Source organism: Schistocerca gregaria, chromosome 3 (assembly GCF_023897955.1).
Source record: "Schistocerca gregaria isolate iqSchGreg1 chromosome 3, iqSchGreg1.2, whole genome shotgun sequence".
Lineage (NCBI taxonomy): Eukaryota > Metazoa > Arthropoda > Insecta > Orthoptera > Acrididae > Schistocerca > Schistocerca gregaria.
This window is the reverse complement of record NC_064922.1, coordinates 560,672,048-560,695,300: the sequence shown is the minus strand read 5'-3', so window position 1 is coordinate 560,695,300 and position 23,253 is coordinate 560,672,048. Positions and strand designations below refer to the sequence as shown.

Sequence of the window (23,253 nt, the reverse complement as noted above, 5' to 3'; positions counted from 1 at the left end):
CAGTACCACTTAATTATCTGCTTCCGCGCTTCAAAGCTCAAACGCAACTCCGCCATGTTGCAGTTACTTCCTTGCCACTGCTACCACATGTTGAAGAAACATAACATTACTCTCTCATAGATATTTAACGTTGTAGAACGGGAAATAAATAGTCTATGACAGTTCGAAATGTGTATACTTTTTTTTCCGCACCCTGAGGTCTCGCACCCACGCGTCACACCAAACCAACAGCGGCTCCGCTCTGCTCCAGGGCTGACTGCTCCTGCGACCGACATTAAAAGTCTCTCGAACCTCGCTGGAAAGCGACCTGTCAGCCCGTCTTAGCCCGCTCTTTTTTTAAACTTCACCTGCCTAATCACGCTACGGCAAAGCAAGCTAAGGCGAAGAGCCGACTTACGGTTGACGTCAGAGATAAAGAGAAGGCGTCACCTCTCAAGCCACTTACGGCCAACAGAAGGTCATGTTAGCGTCCTCATGCTACAGCAAATGAGACATCAAATTATTAATCATTCAAAAACTTCATATACAAATATACAATATAAAATTCCCACAGAGAGCACATTCAACGTCTTAGCACTTCGTTTTCGTATCTTCTAAACTGTGAAACACCGCAAGTTTAAAAGTGTAGTTTCACACTAAAAACAAACACACACACACACACACACACACACACACACACACACACACACACGCACAATGTTTCACATCAAATAATCTGTCTCTAGATGTACAACACTACTCTGGAGTTCACACTTGAGTTTCATAGAGGATTCATCGAGCCTCATGCATACTATTTCTCTACTGTTCCACACTCTCAACAGTGCGCGTGAGAAGCAGACACTTACGTCTTTTATACGAATTCAGACTTCCCTTATTTTATTACGATGGTCATTTCTCCCTATTTAGGTAGGTATGAAAAAAATAGTTTTCACATTCACGGCAGAAAGTTAGAGACCGAAACTTTGTGAAAATATCTCGCCACAATGAAGATGTAATACTGGTAATTTTAGCCTCACAAACATTAGTACACACTCAATAGTAAACGCCTGACGGCCTAAAGTTATCAAACAATTGCAATGTAAAAGAAATGAACCGTCGCATAGCAGCGACAGAATCTGTTATTCTTTGTCTTTGCCGCTCCTGCGTGGCGTCTGTAAATCTCTATGTACATCTATCGATTAATGATATAAAAGGAATTCTATTGTTTCAAGACTAATGAGGTCTTGAGCGCTTCACCTTTTACAGTTTCTATTCCAAGAAATGTGGATGCGGACTTGCTCCGTTCCGCAATCTGTGTGTTATAATTTGTGGGAACTATTCTGTAAATGTGCTAATTGTCTTCTCAATCAGAGAACATATATGTTTATGTAAGGCACCATCAAGAGGACATTAGTCTCAAGTAGTGGCTGTTATGTGCAAAGCTTTTGATACTACGCATCAGATATTGTAACTGTAATACAAAATGGTATGTAGCAGTAAAAAAAAACGTGTGCTTACTTAATACAAATTATACTTAAGTATCTCCATCTCCTCATTACTTGAATGTTAATCATTTTGTATTAGTTTATCTCTAGAACTTGGATCACGCTGGTGGACCGAACGCAGCATTGAGACAGGAGTAACGTTATCGTTTTCCTATCATTTCTGAATCAGTCCTTTTAACTGTGTAGGGTTGTTTTTCTTTTAAAGTCAGTAAATCGTTTGGTCCCTTAGTGTCGATCCCGGTATGACTGCATCGCTGTCATGAAATCGCGTGGAAATGATAATGTTGCTTCCTACCAATCTCGAATAAATTAATCTACTGCTCTATGTCAAAAGAATGTCAGGTATTTAAAAAATGTTTACCAGTTGAAATAATCATTACAGTGACTTGTTACGATAAGACAATACAATCGATCTCTGCTTCTGTTGCCAAGTTACACACAAACTTTCATTATATCTTGAACACTATATTGTTTAGAACACTACACTAGGAGCCCAAACAGCGACTGATCAAATTATTTCATGTATGTGTTTAAAAATTTCAGTAATTGTTCTAATAACTGTGGATACAATTCATCCGAGAAAGAGAATTGGGAAAAACCATTTAATCGATCCGGAAGAACGTACGCAGTAAATACCAAAAAACTCAAGTATCCAGCCGTACAGCTATCAAGACTTCAAAAAGTAAGTGAAATTTTCATACGTAGTAGCCAAGCTTTCGTGCTGACGTAGCGACATTCGAGTTGATCACAATTTAACCCTGTCTTTTCCCACCTTCAAACTGCTTTATTTCATTTTTTCCATAGTCAAGTCTTCGGTAGTTACATTCAGTGAAAGTGTATTATTGTTGTCAGCGCAGCACAAAAAAATTTACAATATGGCAGATAGTTACGCTCAAAAGTGGTAAAACGTGTGTCATTTCAGTAGTTTGCAGTAAACAGGAACCATCTCGTCTTCTTGACGTACGTGAACATCAATTGTTACCCACAGTTAAAATTTCAGCTGAGGTCCCAGCAACCCATAGCACTACGTCCCAGACAAACGACTGAAGGCAGTGACAAATGATACTGGTAGCATCTTGACGTTTGACAAATAATTCGCTGACATGGCTGATGATAGACAGCGGGAACAGATCAAAGCAGATGATAGCGGTAAATCGAATGAACCTCCCTATCCATTACGATGGTGCACGATGGGTACACGTATGGAGGCAGCATAAACCGCGACTGAAGTTTTGGAAGCCGGTCCTAGTGTGTAAACTATTCCCGCTGTAAGGTGTCAGGTAAATCCAACACCTTCCATGAAAACCCTGACATAATAAGCAAATCTACTAGTATGTCACATAGCTCCGAATAAATCGTGACATTAAATTAACCAAAGTAATACAAGTAACAAGTGAGCAAACGGAATGCCACAGACTAACACAAGAATGCCTAAATCCATGTCGTACCTTAACACCGTGAGGCAGACGCAGTTCCGAGTGGAGAAACGAGGACAGAAACCGAGAGCAGAACCGTGTTAAGCTAGAAGGCCCTACGATAAAGGATGGACTGGACACCCACGTCGCCAGCGTTCCTCTAAGTCTACCACCCGCACGTTTTAGCGTGAGACTTTTTCGCGTCTCAGGTACGTCAAGGACCATCCCCCAGCCCATGTTAAAAGATAGAGCCCTCCAGAACAGTACAGATCTTACGATAACGCAAAAAGGGCTACACCACCCGCAAGTTTTAGCGTGAGACATTTAGCGTCCCTGATACGTTGCAAACTTTAAAAACATTGCCCCACCACGAAAAGTATAACGTTTCTCATTGGATAGACAGAATTTTTGTAGGCGGAGCTTAAGGTTAACATTGAGACCCTGATTGGTCAGATGAAAACACAGCCAGATAGTTTTTTTAATCCAACTTCGGTAAATTGTAGTAAGGAGAAGCTAGGAGAGAGTTAGTTCCGAGACGGCGAGCTGGATGGCTGCTGCGCCGGCCGCTGTCGCCCTGACGCTGCCTAAACACCGACAAGGTAATGAACGCACGCGATGTCGCATTTTTGAGTGCATAAGGCTTCACTCAGAACTGCATAAGTCTCATCTGTTACACCCCCTTTTTGCGTAATACTAGTGTCGATCGTAAATTAAAGCTCATGGTGTCCACATTTGCCACTTGAAGTAAAAATCTGAAATGCGATGATTTTTCTTTTATATAGTTATTGGGAAGCCACATCAGCCACTGTAATTTACGACAAGTTAGATAAGTAATTAAAGATAATTGAGGGTTACTGTAGACCATTTTGATAGTTTTCTCTTTTGTGAAACTTAAATTAAACCTAGATTATAGATGTGATATGGCATAGGCCATCCTTCGATCCATTGTAGAACTTGGAAACCCATTCATGGAATATTCGTTCACATTTTTGTTGAACGCAGTTGGTTTTTACCATCCTGTATTAAAACATTTCCTTTTATCAATAGTGCAATTTATAAACGATGTTTTGTGAGTAGAATAAAATTTCCAATGGTAAACTTAACTGCTTTTTTGACGTTATTTTACCAGCTAACTAAAAATAGGAAAGCCTTGAACCCTTTCCTCTAAATTTAGTTAGTATTAAGATTCTCTTACAGGGAGTGCAGTGGAGCTGACGCTGAGATCATTTAGTATTTGGTTATATCATCGCTAGTCTCACTGAACTCTTCTGAATTCTACACGTCATGTGTGGTCTGACGTCTCCTTACCAGCAACAGGTCCCAGGTTCAAACTAGTTAATTCCCTAAAACACACGCTCAGAGCGTCGTTGCGCGAAAGTGGTAGGGAGACACGATATAGAACAAACAGACACCACCATGAATGTTTATACCGCCTTTGCAAAAAGTGAACTCGCTGCAATGATCGAATCAATAATGGAAAGCGAATTCGAAAGTCAAAGACAGAAAGAAACACACAGAAGGGAACGTGGAAAGCAGGAAAAAAATTGATGAAAATGCGCACTAAGAAAATGAGGAGGCCGAAAGACGGCGCTATAAGGACGAGGTCCTTGAAAATCTTACTGAGAAGATAGAATCAGTAAAAACAGACTTACGAAGTGACCTTGATAACAATGTAGAACCTATGAAAACCGACATAATTTCAGTCAAGTCAGATATAAAATCTGTAGAAACACACATAAATTCAGTAAAAACAGACCTGCAAACAGAGATAAATGACTTAAATACACCGTTAAACTACGTAAAGATCGAACTAAAAACAGACCTAACAGCTGATTTAAGAACTCAGATGGGAAATTCTCAAAACCAATCAGTACTCAGATCAAGGCTATGAGGTTAGAAATTGACACACAAGTAGAGTCGAAAATAGAGAACATATCGAAACGGTTAGATTCCAAAATCGAAGCAGCCAAGGGAGGGATAAATTCGAAAGTGATGGAATACCACCAACAAGCTCCGGCATTAAAAGAAGATTATAATGCAATCTCTGATAAGGTAAAGAGAGTTAAAACCGCAGTAGACCCGATCGAGAATGTTGTTGATGGTCTCTCCAAACAGATTGAGACTGTCAATATAGAGGATGAAATTACGAATACTGTCAAGGCACATGGCGAAGCATTGCCCGATCACTACCAGGAGTGGATTAAAAGCAAAGACGGAACCATAGAAAAGTAGGTCACAAACGAACTCAAGGAAACTGTCAAAAATGTAACTTTTGAAATAATGGCAGCCCCTGGAAACAAGGAGACACGGTCATGTCAGAATTAGATAAGACGAATGTTAGCTCAGGATTTACTTGAACACTGAGATTGTATGAGTATAAGGGGCGGGGGCACTACGCATGTAGTGCGGGACAATAGGTTGAGAATGTGGGTTCCGCTGGAGGCGTGCCCGAGATAAATCCATGCAGTCGCGCTATCCTCTGTGTTCTCGGTGACTCAGATGGATAGAGCGTATGCCATGTAAGCAGGAGATCCCGGGTTCGAGTCCCGGTCGGGGCACACATTTTCATCTGTCCCCGTTGACGTATGTCAACGCCTGTAAGCAGCTAACGGTGTTCATTTCAGTGTAATTTACTTGAACGCCATCAACACATTTCAACATAAGTATGTTGTAAACACCGACACTTTCACACTCTGTATTTCAAATTTCTGACTGCGCTAGGCTGGTAAATATGTTTCTACCGTTGTTGATTTAGTTCAGATTAGATGGAACACTATTGCAGCAGGAAAAGCAGACTAAGTAATGTTGATGGCGACCCATCTCACATGGGTGCTAAGTGTTCACAGTAGTACAGTGTAGTGAAAATTCGTGTTATTAAAATTAAAGTTTGTAGAAGTCTTTTGTGATGCAGTAAGCAGAATTTTACTGCAGGACCATAATTTTGTAGACATCACTTTATTCTCTGTTCTTTTACGTCTAGGTAGGTAATTTTCATAAATATCGGAGTAATGTACTCTTAACGTTTAGGTACAATCGTTTGACAGATGAGCATGAGTTAACATTTACAAATATGTCAGATGAGACAGAAATGGTAAATTCTTTTTATAACACTGGTAACGATCGCATCTGAACATTAGAGATATTGGAAGTTTTCAGTTATCATATATTATTAGTCCTGATGATACAGTTCTGACAATGATGATAGTGACAGTGACTGGGATAAAAATACGTAAATTCAGAATTCTAGAGTTTTATTCAGAGCGTAAAACAAAACATTTACGTGATACGTTGGGTGCGACGCGCATTTGTATAGTTGCGTTCACTGCCAGCTGGCTGCGTTCAGTGTGTCAGTGTTAAGAAGCTATTAATCAAATTTGAGCTTATGACGGGAGCACAGCCGGCCGGAGTGGCCGAGCGGTTCTAGGTGCTACAGTCTGGAACCGTGCGACCGCTACGGTCGCAGGTTCGAATTCTGCCTCGGGCATGGATGCGTCTACTGTCCTTAGGTTAGTTAGGTTTAAGTAGTTCTAAGTTCTAGGGGACTGATGACCTCAGAAGTTAAGTCCCATAGTGCTCAGAGCCATTTGAACCATTTTCAACGGGAGCACATGTAGACAGTAAGCTTTCCTTTCGTGTAATCAAGTTTGTACTGTTAACATTGGTACACAGTGTCAAGGTTTTCCGAACAGAAGCGGGATGTCAGATCGCTAGTTTTTAACCTGTGGTAGAAGCCGTCTTTGCAGATTAAATTATGGCAATTGAGGTCGACTGCTATGCAGGCAACTATTCATTTTTATGCCCAAATATGTTTTGACACATCTGTGCCGTCATCAGTTGGTACTTTTATTTAGCATCAACAAGGAGCAAGCACACAACAGAAACACAAAAAATCTATTTTGTGAACTAAAAATGTGTGAAGTTGTGAGTGTGGTGCAACTAAGCAATGTACCATATTTCTACAACAGATGGGAAAGTAAATGAGTATAGATGACTCGAAATTAACTCATTAACTTCCCATTGTAGGTGTTCAATCATGTGGAGTTATAAGAACATCATGTACGCCATGACTGGTAGAACTTTCTTATTTCACAATTCCACTTTTTCAACCTTAAGGCCATTATGAAGAGGTACTGCAGAAGATTCAGATTCAAACTACGTCAAACTCTAAAATCCTCCGACATGTTGACAGGTCATCGTCATAACTGAGCCTTTTCACTGTTAAAATACAGCAGCATTGATAGAGTGCGAAGCTCTGTACATCATGAAATGATATAAATTATGTAAAATATTGCCAATAGTAACATCCTTCACAAAAATTTCAGTAAACTGATTCTCTTACAGATGAACGCAGGCAATTAGCACGAAAATACATTCACAAATGACCGTACGTAAACACGCCTACGAACATGAGTTTACTGCGATTTGACTAAAAGATGTTAACACTGGCAATAGTTCATGTATTTACATGATGTCGCTCTTGTTCAACGCTACTGTTGTGTTAGAGTGAAAAGGCTCAGCTCTGAAAATGACATGTGTACATCACGGAGAATTTTAAAGTTGGACACATGCTGAAGCAAAATCCTCTGCAGTACCACTCGATAATGGTCTTAAGGTCGAGATAGCAGTTGTGAAATAAACAGCCTCTATTGTCAACGGCAAATATGATGTCTTTTATCAAGTACGTATTTAACTGTAAGCAATTGCAAAAGACAGTCGCTAAACATTTTTTCGCGCTGCAAAATTGCACTTATTTGCAGATGTCAAACTAAAGAATAATGTAAAGTAACTCCTACAGAACGTAACATTTTAGAGCAGGGTGTTCTGACGCTGGCCCATAGGGAGCTGGTGGCCGTGGCGTTGGCTCGCCTCGCACAGACGCAGTTAGTACATAGAGGCCATGTGCCAGGCGGCCCTACTGCCCGTCGTCTGTGCTTGCGCTCGGCCGTCGCATTGCGTTTGCGTAAGGCTTGGTGATGTTCGTTCCCCCTACCCAGATGCCCATCAATCTGTAACAGCCTGTACCAGAGAAAAGATAATAATGGTAATAGATTTGTTAAGCGTCGCTCTCATTCTAAAAATTATTATTTGAGATATATTTGCATTTTGCAGTATCTGACGATAGGGCAAATGTGCCTTAACGCACGATGAGTGTTCACATAATTGGCATGCTAAGAATGGGGTAGTCCCAGTTCCCTGTTAAGGGAAGTCTTTGCAGCACTTTGCGCCATTTCGCAGCTGCAGCGCGTGGACGTCACGGCGACCCGCGGCTGGCTGCGGCCGGACACTCGCCGTCGACGCAGGGCTGCGGGTCCGCCGTCCAGCTGCCGAGGCGCTGCAGCCAGCCGTAGAGCGCGTCCCCCGGACACGTGGTGTTCCTGGCCTGGCGGTGGCCCAGCACCTCGAAGCCGGGCCGCAGCTCGCCCAGCGACACGCCGCACCACATCAGCTGCTGCAGCGCCTGCAGCGCGGCGTCGTTGGGCAGGCGCTCTGCGGGGAAAAGAGGGAACAGCGTCAGAACTTGACGGTCTCATACCCATACCGCAATGCTACAAAAGGTGCTAACGCAGAAAAAATGTTCACATATGTGTGAAATCTTATGGGACTTAAGTGCTAAGGTTTCAGTCCCTAAGCGTACACACTACTTAACCTAAATTATCCTAAGGACAAACACACACACACACACACCATGCCCGAGGGAGGACTTAAACCTCCGCCGGGAACAGCCGCACAGTCCATGACTGCAGCGCCTGACACCGCTCGGCTAAAACCGCGTGGCGCTTACGGAGAGGTTAGGGGATCGACACAAGAGTGGAAGAGACAGAACAGCGTAAGATGACTTTAAAAAAATCAAAAGTGGAAAATGACTCAAGTAATAATAGATTCGCTCAACTAAGCTGTTCAGGTATTTCCGGAACCGTTTAAGATATCGCAATTCTGAATTGTGAAAAGTCCTCCGTAATCGACGTGTACTTTCTTTTCATAGCTCTACTCGCTGAGTACCCGGCGTCGCCTGGAAACGTATTCATTCTAGTCTTCTTCTCCTCCTCTCTCCTCTCTGTGTCTCCTCCTCCCCCCTCTCTCTGTCCAACTCCTCATCCACTCTTTGTTGTTTTTCTCCTTCCCCTGTATCCGTCTCCTCCTGTACCTCTAACTCAATCTTCCTCTTCCCCTCTCTTTGCCAGTCTCCTCCTCTCCCTTCTCTCTGTCCATGTCCTCCTCCCCATTCTCTGTTTAACTTCTCCCCTTCCTGTTTCCTGTACATCTCCCCTCCCACTGACTCAGTTCGTCTCCTCCCTTCCTCTCTATTTCTTCCTCCTTCTGTCTCTTTCCGTCGTCTACTCTTAACTTTCTCTCCTCGTTTTCTTCTCCTCCTCTCTTTGTCCATCGTCTCCTCTCCTATCTATGTCCATATCCTCCTTTCCCCTCACTCTCTGACCATTTCCTCCACCCCTAACCCCCCTCCCCACTTCTCTCCTAACGTTATCACGCTCACTCCAATGGTAGCTGGTGGTTCTCATACACACTGCATTTCTATCCACATCATAACTAATATGTGTACCAAATATGGTTGAAATCGTTTCAGGTATTTATGATGATACTTTTAACCATGGAATATGTCATAATGATTGATATACATTTAACATATTTTTTAAATATCTGTACGTATATTTCACCCGATTCTCTAGCGAATTTCGCATATGTTTTCATATTTTAGACTTAATTTACACGCATTTCACCTGTATCTCGAGCGAATTTCGCCCTGCAGTTTTATTTTCGCGCAGCTCAGTGATTATGAAGTTGCATCTCCTAAACTGTGTTGTACTGTTAGATAATTTTGCAGCTACACCCAGTGGTGTATGTGACTATCGTTGTAAAATTTGTTGCGAATACAATGAGTATTGAGAGATAATTCATTAAAGCGTCATACATTATGCGGCAGTTTTTCAGTCATTTGTGTATTTGACGTCGTTTGTCCTGAATGAGATCATTGTGCACCAACCGGTCTTTTCCTTTCTCCGATTTTCTGATCTATTGCTCTCCACGTCCCCCCCCCCCCCCCCCCCCACACACACACCTTCCTCGCCCTCCCCCACAGCATCTCGAAACTGCACCTAGCGCCCTCATCTGGCCACCATCTAGTACCTGCACACTCCATTAGGCAGTGCTGACTTCTCTCCCCCAACTCGTACCTTGCTATCCCTCACCCTTTCCTACCCTATCCTGGATTGCTACTTGTATTCGATGTATTGCACAATGATCTGTTTATTTAGGTACGCTCAGTAACATATGTGTATATTGTATACGAAATGTTCTACGAATAGACTTCGCAGCAAAGAAGTAGTAAGCTAAGACGCCACGCATGAATCGACAGTTTTACAAGACTCTTAGTATTTGGCGTCATAGCTCCGGAATAATGTGTAGTAAAATGATATATTTTAGGAGGTACTTGTGAATGCTATCTGCCAAAGTGTCGCGAATACGATTAGCGGCAAAGAAGTAGTAAACTAAAACGCCATACTTCATGCAGCACTTTTACTGCAAGAATACCAGAAATGTAGTATTTCTTTGATTATTTTGTGGCGGTTGTTAGTGAGAAGAGTTTCGTAAATGTTTAAAATTATGTTTGCAAAATTTGAAGCAAGTCACTAAGAGCTCCCATTTTCAAATACTGTGTGAATTAACTATGGGTGTTCGCACGTCGTGGGCTACACTGCCTTTTCACCTCTACCCCCACCTTTTCGATAGGTATGTGGTACTTGCTGCCACAGTGAGTAATATGTGTACTACGTTTCATTGAAATTGGCCGACTGGTTTAAGAGATGTGGAACACGCATATATATATTTCCATCGATTTTATACGTTCGTAAACGCAGCGCAAAAGACCGGGTTCTCCAGTGTTCAAACCTCGTGTTCTATTAGTGACAGAAAGGTAGGGTCAAGTCTCTTGAATAGCCCTAGGGCTAGGGACCATTTGTATACGCAGCAGAAGGAGATGACCTTAGTGTCATTATCCTATAGTCCGAGGTCAAAGTGTGAATATGACACACTTCCTTCTGCTCAGGTGAATGTAGCATATGGGTATGCTCTTTTTGCATCTGATGTTGTGTACTGTAGGGACGGTTTCTCTGAAGATACCAAGTTTTTTCGCCGTCGCCAGTGGACCAATAGCCAGTCGAGGATTCCAAGATGGCTATGCACAGTAAATCGCTGAAATTTTTGCTGTATACACCCAAGATCCCGATCTCGAAATACCGTGATACAGAGGTTCAAAGTGGCCATACTGGTGCACGTAAAATAAGCACGTGAAAAGTATTAAATAAACTACAGCCGTCATATCCTCTGATTTAAACTGACTCCCGTGAAGAATGAATGAATGATGCATTTGCTTAAATTTTGCGGTTACATTGCAACAAAATTATATTACCTGTAGGTCTAAAAATTGCTGAAAACATGATTTTAGGTACGAAACCCCAACCGCGGATTAAGACAGGGCTGACCTTTTTTCGATGTATTCCTAAGATCCGATCTCGAAAACCCTTAAAAATTTTCTGGGTATCCTTATCTCTGTCCCAGGTACAGAGCTTCCACATTTTCCTACTTCTTCATGAAATATATACACGTAGAAATTAAACAGATTGATTGATGACGCTTATATCCGTGATACACCCATGATGTAATTAAATAGACGGGTATGCCGAATGAATGCCCGAATGAGTGAATAAATGAAGGAGCGAATCATGCCTTTTCGTAAATTCATGTACTATTCCTGAGGAAACCACAAAAGGCGTTTTTCACAATTGTTTCGCTGTCAGCATTTGGCCAAGATAGCTATCCAGAGCAAATGTCAATAATTTTTAGAATATGTTTCTAAAATTCCAGTCTGGAACAGCCTTGAAAATTTTGTAGAAATCTTTATCAATTTTCGAGATACGGAGGTTCAAAGGCATCCTGCTTGTCCACGTAAAATACGCACGTAAAATGTGACGTGAGGCGAACATGAAGTTCATAAAGCTACGTTGCATGGAGAAATAAGATGTAAAGTGTGTCCGTTGGCATCATAATTGTTCTGGGAACTCCATGTTGTAGTGGTTGAAAAAATTACGTGAAGAATTCCTAGGCACGTAAAATCCGATCTGAGGTGTAAAATTGATTCTGTGTTATTTTAATTGCACATAAGTAAATTATGAAAATTTTACTAACCAAGATGAGTCATATGAGTGACATACCCTGCCGTGACGGGGAAAGAAGTGAATCAGAATAAACATGCTTCTAAGGAGCATAGAAGATTCGAGTGTCCTCTTTATTCGGCGATTCTGACCGAAATGTGGAGTATGATCTGCCTCATTCTACCTTTCTCAGAATCTTTAAAAATTTTACAAAAAATATCGGCATGAGAACATATTCGCGCTTTTTTATCCTGACAGGGAAGTAGACAGCGGCAGCGTGAAGGAGGCGGTGAAGTAATAAATACTGAAAAGTAGTTGACAGTGGTTGTGATGTAGAAACAGCGAAGAGAGACAATGACAGTGTGGAGAAATAGAGGGACTCATTGGCAGTGGAGTGTAGTAGACAGTGAGAGTACAGTGCTAGGGCTTGAGGCGTCATGTCACAGACTGCGCGGCCGCTCCCGCCGGAGGTTGGAGTCCTCCCTCGGCATGGGTGTTTGTGTTGCTCTTAGCATAAGTTACTTTAAGTTAGTTTAAGTAGAGTGTAAGTCTACGGACCGATGACCTAAGCAGTTTGGTCCCTTAGGAATTCACACACATTTTTGAACAGTATTAAGAGAAGAAAGGAGACAGTGCCAGTGGGAGACAAATAAAGATAAAGAGAAAGTTGAAGTGAGTGAGAGTCAGTGATAATGACAGAGTATATGGCAATGACAACGAAGCAGAGAGAGGTGAGAAGGTGCAGCAACAGTGAGAAGGAATGGATGAGATAGTAGCAGCAAGAAAATATAAGAGGAAGACAATGATAGTGAAACAATATGGTAATGAGACAGAAGGAAGGCGAGTATAGCTGAGAGACAGGAGACTGTGACAGTTGGGGAGCCACTAAGAGATAATGACATTAAGTTGGGCCGAATGAGTGAGAGAGAATGGGAGTGAATGGACATCAGAGATTTACAACGATGGCCTAGTGGGTACGAACGATTTAGAGTTAGGGCAGTTCGTGAGAGTGAGAGATGAGTTGCATGTGAATGAGAGCATGAACACTTTCGCATGTAAACAGTTCTGCAAAAATGTTTAAATGCGCTGAGGAAAGGAGAATGAGGTAGATCTAATCCCACTTTTCAGTCAGAGTCTTTTAACAAAGAGGAGTATATTCGCTTCTTTTATGTTCCTATAGGAACATTTCACCGCTGGTAAAATGTATGGATTAATTATGGAGATATTGGTATTAAATTTGCTTTTTCAAACGGAACTAAACTGATTCATACTAATGTTATGGAAATTGCAAAATAGACGAAATTAAACGCGTTTTACTCTTCGAAATCCAATAGTCAGTTTCAGAGTAATTACAATATTTAGTACTCAGAGTTTATCTCTTTGGACATGAAGCAGATTGCTGTCTCATGGGGGAATTAGTGACTTCATACTTAAATGACACGTCGGATTGCACCACCGCGATACCTATATAACAGATGCACAGACCTAAACTACCTGCGTTGAATCTATGTCGTTCATGTGTATCAACTCCTTGTTACTTTGAAAATAAAAAATAACCCACAAGCCACGAAAAAGTATATATGCTACTGATTTACAGAGAATAAAGAACAAGCCTGCAAACAACGGTGCTAGTGAAATAGATGCTGTGGTAGCTGCTGCTTATAATTTACATGTTAGTTCCAGAGAAACTGCGAGTGCCTCCCGAGTAAGGCATCCCACCGTCGTTCTCATTTTGAACGCAAACAATTACTTCCATCCGTATTAGGCGTCACATTACTAGCGGATTCACCAGCGACACTGCAGAAGACAAGTGACATTCTGTCACTCTGTTCCGATACATCACGACAAGAGATTTATTCTTCGAAGCCTTCTTTCTACCGACGAAACTCCCTTTATAAATCACGGAAACCTGAAGATAAAAGTATACCGTACTCGGTCGGTCGGAATTCGCAGGCAGGCAGGTTGAAAATCAGAGTCAGCCGAGTGTGAACGTTTGGCGTCACATTATTGGGCACTACATGATCGGTCCGTAACAAGTATAAGACTTGTACAGTTTCATATGGAAATGCTACCGGCTCTCTTAGTGCAAATGGCACTTAAAATACCTAAATGTTTGTTGTACCAGCAAACTACTCGCTTGTGACTACGAAAGCACTCACGCAACTCTTTGCTGGATAGGACGTGAAGCCATTATCAGTAAGTCTGCATGTTCGCCTGATCTAATGTCAATGGACTTTTTTTTCTGTGGTGAACTCAAAGGTGAAAGTTATGTAGAAGATCTTACCCCCCTCCCCGCCTCAGGAGTAAAGCAAAGAACTCACCTCTGTGCCGAGGAGTGTTATTTCATCCGGTGCAACAGATTGGCCACCCTAGCTGTCCTATTAGCAGCATTGAAGGCACACCTCGAATTCAATTAATCATAAGGGAAGCTCGAACACGCAGACTATTAACATCAGATTAGACCAAATACTTAGTTAGTCTTCAGAAGCACTTAATGCGACCATAGATGTAGGATGTTCAATTAAATTTTAGTGAGAAAGGCTACCTTTCCATAGGATGAAGTTACGAATTGAGCGATCTAGTGTCCGGTCGTGCTTGAACCACATGATGTCAGTGCAAACATGGCACAAAACTGGTGTTTGCGAACTCATTCTCTATCTGTCTCCGCATAGTCCTGTTAACTGGTGTCTAAGCATTCCTGCTGCATTAGAGGAAAACAAAACGCTGCTGACGAGCGTGAACGGTAATTTGTGTCACTGACGTCTGAACTTAACTTATTGACATTTTCATCGTGCGCGTCAACGGCAAGTCTCTGCTCTTCAAAGCAGTTTTATCGTGAAAGGGAAGGCTCTCAGCCCCACCTAGTTATACAGACAAATGTCTGTTACTTACCTGATACGACACATCGATAGTGAAGAAACTAGACATTTCGGGTGTGATATAGTAGATATTTGAAGCAAATATGCTCTATTTCTAATGACTCCCGGTAAATGTTCACTCACATAACAAATTACAGAAGTTCGCGTAACATTTTTAACAGTCCATAAGAAGTTAGGAATGATTCACAACAAATTTGAAGGTTTGACAAATCTTTTAAAAACAATGTGAATGGGCACTTTTACTTGCAGCGATATAATGAATTGCTCCTCTTAGCGCATGAATACGTCCATATATGAGGGCAGCAGAGTCTACGATGCGACCTGGTATTTATTCTTGCGTGCATGAATCTCTACTATACAGCAACCCATAACTGAAAAACTGAAGACGTAAAATCCGAAGCTCTCAAGCTATAAAATCGCGCTCTCAGAACGAATCTACAGATCAACAAAAAGTTTTCCCCATAGTTACCTTGAAAGGACAGTCTCTGTTGTCAGTGGAATGACCTCTAGCTCTTCAGTTAACATGTATTCTAAAATGTATTAGTATCAACCCAAGGTTGTTGTTTAGCCCCTAGATCCATGACACATAACATACAGAAAGTGTTAGACTTCACCAAGAACCTGCACAGTGCTTGTCACGAGCCAAGTGGATTATGAGTAAGGAGAGGTATACATCGGTAAGACCAGTGAGCCTGTAGCTGTACGCATCCAGGAACACGAGCGCTACATTCGACTTGCATAGCACTAAATTTCTACTATGGTCGATCATTAGAAAGATTGTGACAAAAAAATAAAATTCAGCGACACTTGTGCAAGACCAGCGAGGCCATTAAAACGTCCAAACAACATAAATAGAAAAAAATGGCTACAGCTTCCTCCACCCTCACTGCCAGCCGTCAGAGCCCAGCAGGCCGTACTGGCAACTTAGGGTCGGACGAAGGCAGTACAAGTGGTCATCAGAAACTGCTGCTACGTTTCCGATTTCCTACAAGAATAGAAGGGGATCAAACCCTACCACCGTCCCTCATTTGGTGGTGACTACTGCATCCACGCTTTATGTGACTGGAGGTTTGCTGTGTAGTTTTTCCGAAAATTTTCTTTATATTTATTATTTTTGTTTTGTTTTTGAACGACTGTAGTAATATTTAGTAGTAAGAATAGAGCAGTTACCAAAAATGATCAAGTTCAAAGCAACCGAACATGGAATATAGGACTCTGTGGAGGTTTATATAAGCCAGTGTTAGCGTACTGTTAAGTTACTACCGTTAATGTTTCGGCTACTGTTACTATTACGGTTACTAGTATGATTACGTGCCATGTTCCTTGTCAAATGTACTTGCTCGTGTGAGTCATTTATGTGTTGTGACGTGAACGTCGTGAAAATATGTTGCAGAAAAGTATTTCAGACTGTTTTCGTGTTCTGAGTACTTGGAAATCTTAATCTTTGAATACAGCGCCTCTGCCCAAGCAAGAATTTAATTACAAAACGAAATTAATTCAATTAAATCCAGATCGAAATGGCTGAAGAAAACGATAAAAATAATTCCAAATCATGGAGTTTTTTCTGAATAATAATTCATAACGAAACGTCAGAGACGTACTAAAGCATTCTTGAGAGTTGAGTCGCGCCGACTGGAAGGGAATAATGTATCCGACTGCCGCCATTAACATTTCTAAATAACTTTGAAACAAGCCCGCACAAGATATTTAGTGTGAAATGCAGTATATTTTACGTACTACTCTTTAAATAATAAGCGATTTATTGCAGAATTGGGACTTTAGGTAACTAGGTAGCGAAATAACGCGTTCTGTACCGGTAACAACTTTTTCAAATGTGTGCAATGAGCAGGAAGGCAAACGACCTCTCAGATTATAAACTGAGGCCTCATACAGAAGAAAGAATTTGTTCTGTAAGGAACTGAGCCACTTACTGCTATAATAATTGATCTAAATTGGCTCTCTGAGACTCCATGAAGTCGGGTGGAAGCAACAAACATTACATTCATTCAGTCAAGAAGGGAGCGGTGTCAGGAACCATCATGGCTTATCTTCACTGGAGCAACAGACAACAACAGATCAGATTCGCCATAAGAAATCAGTCCAACAAACTTTCTCAGTTCTTCCCATAGCAACAGTAAATTTCTGAGGTAATACACGATTATGGTGAAATATTAGTGGATCCTCACCAAACACAGTACATCAGTGGACACTGGGAAAGGTTACTACTACAGTGGCCTAAATGTCGGTTTCATTCAGTTAGTGACAAGTATTTCACTACATGGCGTGACTCTACGCCTAGAAATGTTTGTCGGCTTCTTGATAGTAGAAGCCTACGCACTTACAGATGGAAGAGGCTGACATTTAATAAAACTAATAGTGAAGGCTATAAGAAAATTCGGGGTAGTGTCAAAGCAGTACTGCTGCCTGTAAAAGAAAGAGATAACATAAATGGAGGGTTTGGTAAAGGACTTACAAGTCGCCACGGTGAAATAAAGGAATTAGCATACTAGAGACCGGGATAGCAGTGATATTCATTGGTATGTGTCGCTGACTTCCGTTTTATGTATCTCTCCACGCTGAGGTAGCCTCAGCACGTCTTAATAACTATTGCATCCTACATTCATTTGAACCTGCTTACTCTATTCACGTCTATGTCTCCCTTTACAAATTTTGTCATCCACACTAACGAAACCGACTAGTCCTTGATGCCTCAGGATGTGTTCTGTCGACTGATCCCTTCTTTTAGTCAAGTTGTTCTATAATTTTTCCCCCAGTTCCATTTAGTACCTCTTCAATATATATTCGATCTGCCCGTCTAATCTTCAACATTTATCTTCAGCATGACATTCAAAAGCTCCTATTCTCTTCTTATTTGTCCTGCTTGTCGTTCACATTTCGCTTCTCTACAAATACTTTCAGAAAATACTTCCTAACACTCAGCATTAGATATAAACAAATTCCACATTTTCATAAATACTTTTGTTGGTATTGTCATTCTACACTTTATATCCTTTCTGATTCGGCCATCATCAGTTATTTTGCTGCCCAAATAGCAAAACTGATCCACTAATTTCACTGTCTTATTTCTTAATCTAATGCCCTCAGAATTCCGTGATTAAATTGACTAGATACAACGTCTTCTCAAAACTCTGTACATTCTGTGCAACAGACTTTCTAATTCCTTTGCCGTCGCTAAAAGAATTTCAGTGCCATTGGCAAACATCAGTTTTTTTATTTCTTCTCCCTGTAATTTCCGATCCACATATCTCCTTGGTTACCTTTATTGCCTGCTCAGTGTAGAGATTGAATAACATTGGGGATAAGCTACAAATCTGTCACGCTTCTTCTCAATTACTGCTTCTCTTTCACTTCCTTCGAATATGATATTTCGCTTTCTGCATCTTTACCTGCTACCTTCAAAATTAGAAAGAATGTAATGGAGTCAATATTGTTAAAATATTTCTCTAAACCTGCAAATGCCATAAACATAGGTTGGCTTTTCTTCAGCCTATCTTATAAGATACACTATGTGATCAAAAGTATCCATACACCCAGCTGAAAAAGACTTACTAGTTCGTGGTGCCCTCCATCTGTAATGCGGGGATTCAATACGGTGTTGGCTCACGCTTGGCCTTGATGACAGCTTCCACTCTCGAACGAATATGTTCAATCAGATGCGGGAAGGTTTCTTGGGGAATGGCAGTCTATCATTCACGAAATGCTGCACTGAGGAAAGGTACCGATGTCAGTCGGTGTGGCCTGGCAAGAATTCGGAGTTCCAAAACATCCCAAAGGTGTTCTATAGGATTCAGGTCAGGACTCAGTGCAGGCCAGTCCATTACAAGGATCTTACAGTCGTGTAACTACTCCTACACAGGCCGTGTGCAATGAACAGGAGCTCGATCGTGTTGAAAGATACAATCGCCATCCCCGAATTTCTCTTCAACAGAGGGAAGCAAGAAGGTGCTTAAAACATCAATGTAGGCCTGTGCTGGGATACTACTAGGCAAAACAACAAGGGTGAAATCCCCCTCCATGAAACACACAACCACATTATAACACCACCGCCTCCAAATTTTACTGTTGGCACTACACATGCTGGCAGATGACGTTTACGGGTCATTCGCCATACCCACACTCTGCCATCGGATCGCCATATTGTGTACTGTGATTCGTCACTCTACACAACGTTTTTCCACTGTTCAATCGTCCAATGTTTGCGCTCCTTACATCAAGCGAGGCGTCGTTTGGCATTTACCGGCGTGATGTATGGCTTTTAAGCAGCCGCTCGACCATGAAGTCTAAGTTTTCTCACCTCCCGCCTAATTACCATAGTACCTGCAGTGGATCCAGTCTGGAATACCTGTGTGATGGTATGGTTAGATGTCAGCCTATTACACATCACGACCATCTTCAACTGTCGGCGGCCTCTGTCAGTCAACAGACGAAGTCAGCCTGTACGCTTTTGTGCTGTACGTGTCCCTTCACGTTTCCCTTTCATTATCAACTCGGGAAAAATGGATCTAGGGATGTTTAGGAGTGAGGAAATGTGCGTAAAGATGTATGACAGAAGTGACACCCAATGACCTGACCACGTTCGAAGTCCGTGACTTCCGCGGAGCGCCCCATTCTGCTGCCTGACAATGTCTAATGACTACTGAGGTCGCTGATATGGAGTCCCTTTCTGTAGGTGGCAGCGCAATGCACCCAATACGAAAAACGTATGTTTTGGGGGGTGTCCGCATACTTTTGATCACATAGTGTGAGTCATATTGACAGTATTGGCACTCGTGTTCCTACATTTTCCCAACTCAAACCAATCCTGCTTGAGGTCAGAGTCTGCCAGTTTTTCCGCGCTTCTGTAAATAATTTATGTCAATATTTTGTCAATTTATTTTTGGTTCGGTATTATTCGCACCTCTAATCATTTGCTTTCTTTGGAATTAGAGGTATTACATTCTTACTTAAGAAAATTCTCCAGTCTCATACATCATGCGGAAGATGAAAAGGATAATGGAGTGTCTAATCAAAACGATACTGATGTCTACAAGAAAGGAAAATGCAGATCAGTGTCAGTGCAACGCTGTTGGTATACGGCAAATGCAGGGTCCTCTGAAAGCTGCACTAGTGGACTAAAATAAAGGAATTAGGAATGTGGAAGTTTTTCTGCAAGCTGTATTGATGGATATTTGATGACCACTACCTGAAAACTCCCCAATGATGCAGATGCCGATGCTCTGCTGATTGTAGCCGGGGGCGTGCGCTCCCTTGGCGTCCCAGCCTCGGCCCTCGTAGGCGTTGCCGTCTTCTCCGACGACGAAGCTGTATCCGATGTCGTCCCAGCCGTTGGTGTCCATGTGCAGGTCCTGGTAGGAGCGCACGATGGCGGCGCACGCCTTCTGGTCGAAGCAGTAGCCGCGGCCGGCGCCGCCGTGGTGTACCACCACGTACGGCACGGCGCTGGCGGTCATGTTGTCCGGGGGCGCCGTCGGCTGGCGGGCGCCCCACTCTGCGCGGCTCACGATGCGCGGGCAGCCGGCCTCACCGGGAGGGCTGGTCGGTTCCGGTGCTGCCTCAAGGTGGTGCTCGTCGACTGGGGCACCTGTACGGAAATGATAACAACCGTAAGTTAGTTTAAATTACATTAGCTAGTGGGTAAGGGACCGGTAGCCTCAGCAGCCTGGTCCCATAGAATTTACCACAAATTTCCAAATTACTGGGTATTTCAATGGGAAGATTCTACCATTCACCACTGACGGCTGGATGTCTACTGGCGACACATTCAGTGAGGTGACCGAATACCTGAGGAAGAAGGACAGTCCATTTTTTCTCAAGATCCGAAATCAGAGTAGGTAGTGACCGGACACTGGGATCTGGAGGCAAGTCCACATTATGTCTAATCATATAGCTGTTCCATTAGGTTCAAGTTGGGACTCCGGCAAGCCGTCCCTTTCTGGAACGTTATTGACCACAAATCATTACTTGACAGATGCTGCTTGATAAGACGGTGCGTTATCGTGCTAATACAAACGTCGTCTTCAGACTGTTCCTGAAATGTATGAAGTACACAGTGCTGCAGGATGTGTTCATATCCTTCCACATTCAGCGTCATCTTAAGTGCAGTAAGATCATCACACTGGAACCACGGAAACATCCTCGCACCGTAAACCACATCCTTGTACTTCACTCTTGGCACTGTAAAATATGTCATTTAATGCTCTACAGAAATTCGTTAAATCGAAACAACTCAGTCGGATTGTCACAGATGTGTTCATATCCTTCCACATTCAGCGTTATCTTAAGTGCAGTAAGATTATCACACTGGAACCACGAAAAACATCCTCACACCGTAAACCACATCCTTTGTACTTTACTCTTGGCACTGTAAAATACCCTACCCCCTCAAGTGTCGTTTACCATTGTCTATAGAAATGTATGGCAACGACGGGTTGATCAACAATTCAATCTCATCCATATTGCCTAACTGCTACCCCTTGGCACTGTCACCCTGTCCTAGTTGGAGGTTGTCTATGTAACTGCTTCTAAGGGCGACAGATACTTAATGTTCATATAATTATAGATTAAATTTAAAACTATAAATGCTGCTCTATTTATTAAGAAGTAATGTTATTCATCCAATAGTTGAGAATAACAGCAATTTGTGATTTATAACAAGCTTTACAGATGTCGTCAAACCTTCAGGAAATAATTTCTCACTGAGAAGCCCCACTGCATATTCGCGGTTCATGAAGGAAAACTACAGCGTCAAGCATGTTGTTTTAATTTGTTACTTCTTTCTTATGTATTCACGGCACATTTTGCTGACAGTATACACTATTGCCCTGCGTTTACCACAAAAATTACGACTCATAGTTTAGCAGACATGATGTCATAACCACTCAGATGAATGAAAAACTGCGCATCATAAATTATAGAAATGTACAAAACATAGTACAGGAGATATGATGTCATAAACACTGAGGTGAGTGAAAAATTGTGCATCATGTATGACGCTCGAATATATTACTTATTTTCCACTAAGTCTATTAGTAACACATTTGGCAGACAGTAATCACATGCGACACATTTAATTCATATGCAAGGTAATCAGGCGTTTGATGCCGTTTAATAAATGTGAGTTAGATTCTTTAAATTATCTGCGGTTGACTGGCTGGTGTTAACTCCCAGCGCGCAGTAATTGGCTGGGCTGCTGTTACAACTGAGGAACACACTACTGATTCCTCCCGATGATTTCGTGCGATTTTTCTACCATTCTCTATAATGCTCGACGCTCGCCGTCTGTCATTACATGAGGTCTGCCTGGTCCTCGTTTGGCTGTGGCTGCTCCATTGCATGTCCACTTCACATGACCAACTTGACTTGGGCAGCTTCAGAAGGGTTGTAATGTCCTTGATGGGTGTGTTACTCATGTGACATCCAATGCCTAGGCCAACTTCGAGGTCGCTGAGGTCTCCTTCCCGATCCATTCTGCTGTTACTGCTCTTCCACTAATAGTATCCTTTTATACTGAAGGGTCGGCCTCTCGTGACAGTCCCGTGACATTACATAGGAGTTTCTGGATACTTTTGATCAGAGAGTGCCGAATCTTAGATTCCTCATTTAAAACTGGTTCTTGAAACCCTTCTAGCAGGATTTCACGGGATAATTAGCGCCTGTCTTCAAGCATCTGCCACTTCATTTCCTTCAGCAACTCCTTAACGATCTCCCATGGGTCAGACAAACGTGTGACCATTGTGTTGCACTTCTTTGTGTACCTTCAGTAATCCAAGTTGGTTCAAAGATTCAAATCCAATCGCTATGAATCGCAATTTATCATCATGGAAAAGTTACACATAGAGTTTTAAATGAAGCTCCGCCCTGAGGACGAAATGGGATCGTAGTAGTCAGACTTGTACCGGAAGACGGCCTACAACAGGAGCCGAAACGACTTGTGTCTTTATTCATTATATTAAGAGTGATCTCGTAGTCCTTAGGCGTGGCTTCAACTATGAGTGAATCGCAATGAATCACACGAGTGTTTTGTGAGCAGTCTGTAGGCTCGATCTATTATCCTTGTATCCTACCAATTAATCGAAGCCTGCCCCCGATGTACCTCTAAACTGAACCTATCTCCTATATCCATTTCATAGTCCTACAAACATTGTCTTGCGTTCGTATCCAGCGATGGATAGTAAATATTACAGATCATGATGTCCAGACTCAGGTATTTTGTAACTCCTCGGGGCACCTCTCTACATCGGCAGTGTTGTACACTGAAACACAATGATTCACTTAGCCTTTAGCAAGA

General features: G+C 42.1%; 1 protein-coding gene across 1 annotated transcript in view; it reads right to left on the bottom strand.

Moving 5' to 3' along the window:
* Positions 1 to 7,965: 7,965 nt before the first annotated feature.
* LOC126354592 (peptidoglycan-recognition protein SC2-like) overlaps positions 7,966 to 23,253 on the bottom strand; it is a 31,343-nt gene continuing 16,055 nt past the window's right edge. Inside the window, exons 2-3 of the mRNA XM_050004343.1 lie at positions 20,149 to 20,547; positions 7,966 to 8,386 (exon numbers count right to left, since the gene is read on the bottom strand). Of these exons, the coding sequence (XP_049860300.1) occupies positions 8,151 to 8,386; positions 20,149 to 20,547 (635 nt within the window). The 3' untranslated portion in view covers positions 7,966 to 8,150. The remainder of the gene's footprint in view (positions 8,387 to 20,148; positions 20,548 to 23,253) is intronic.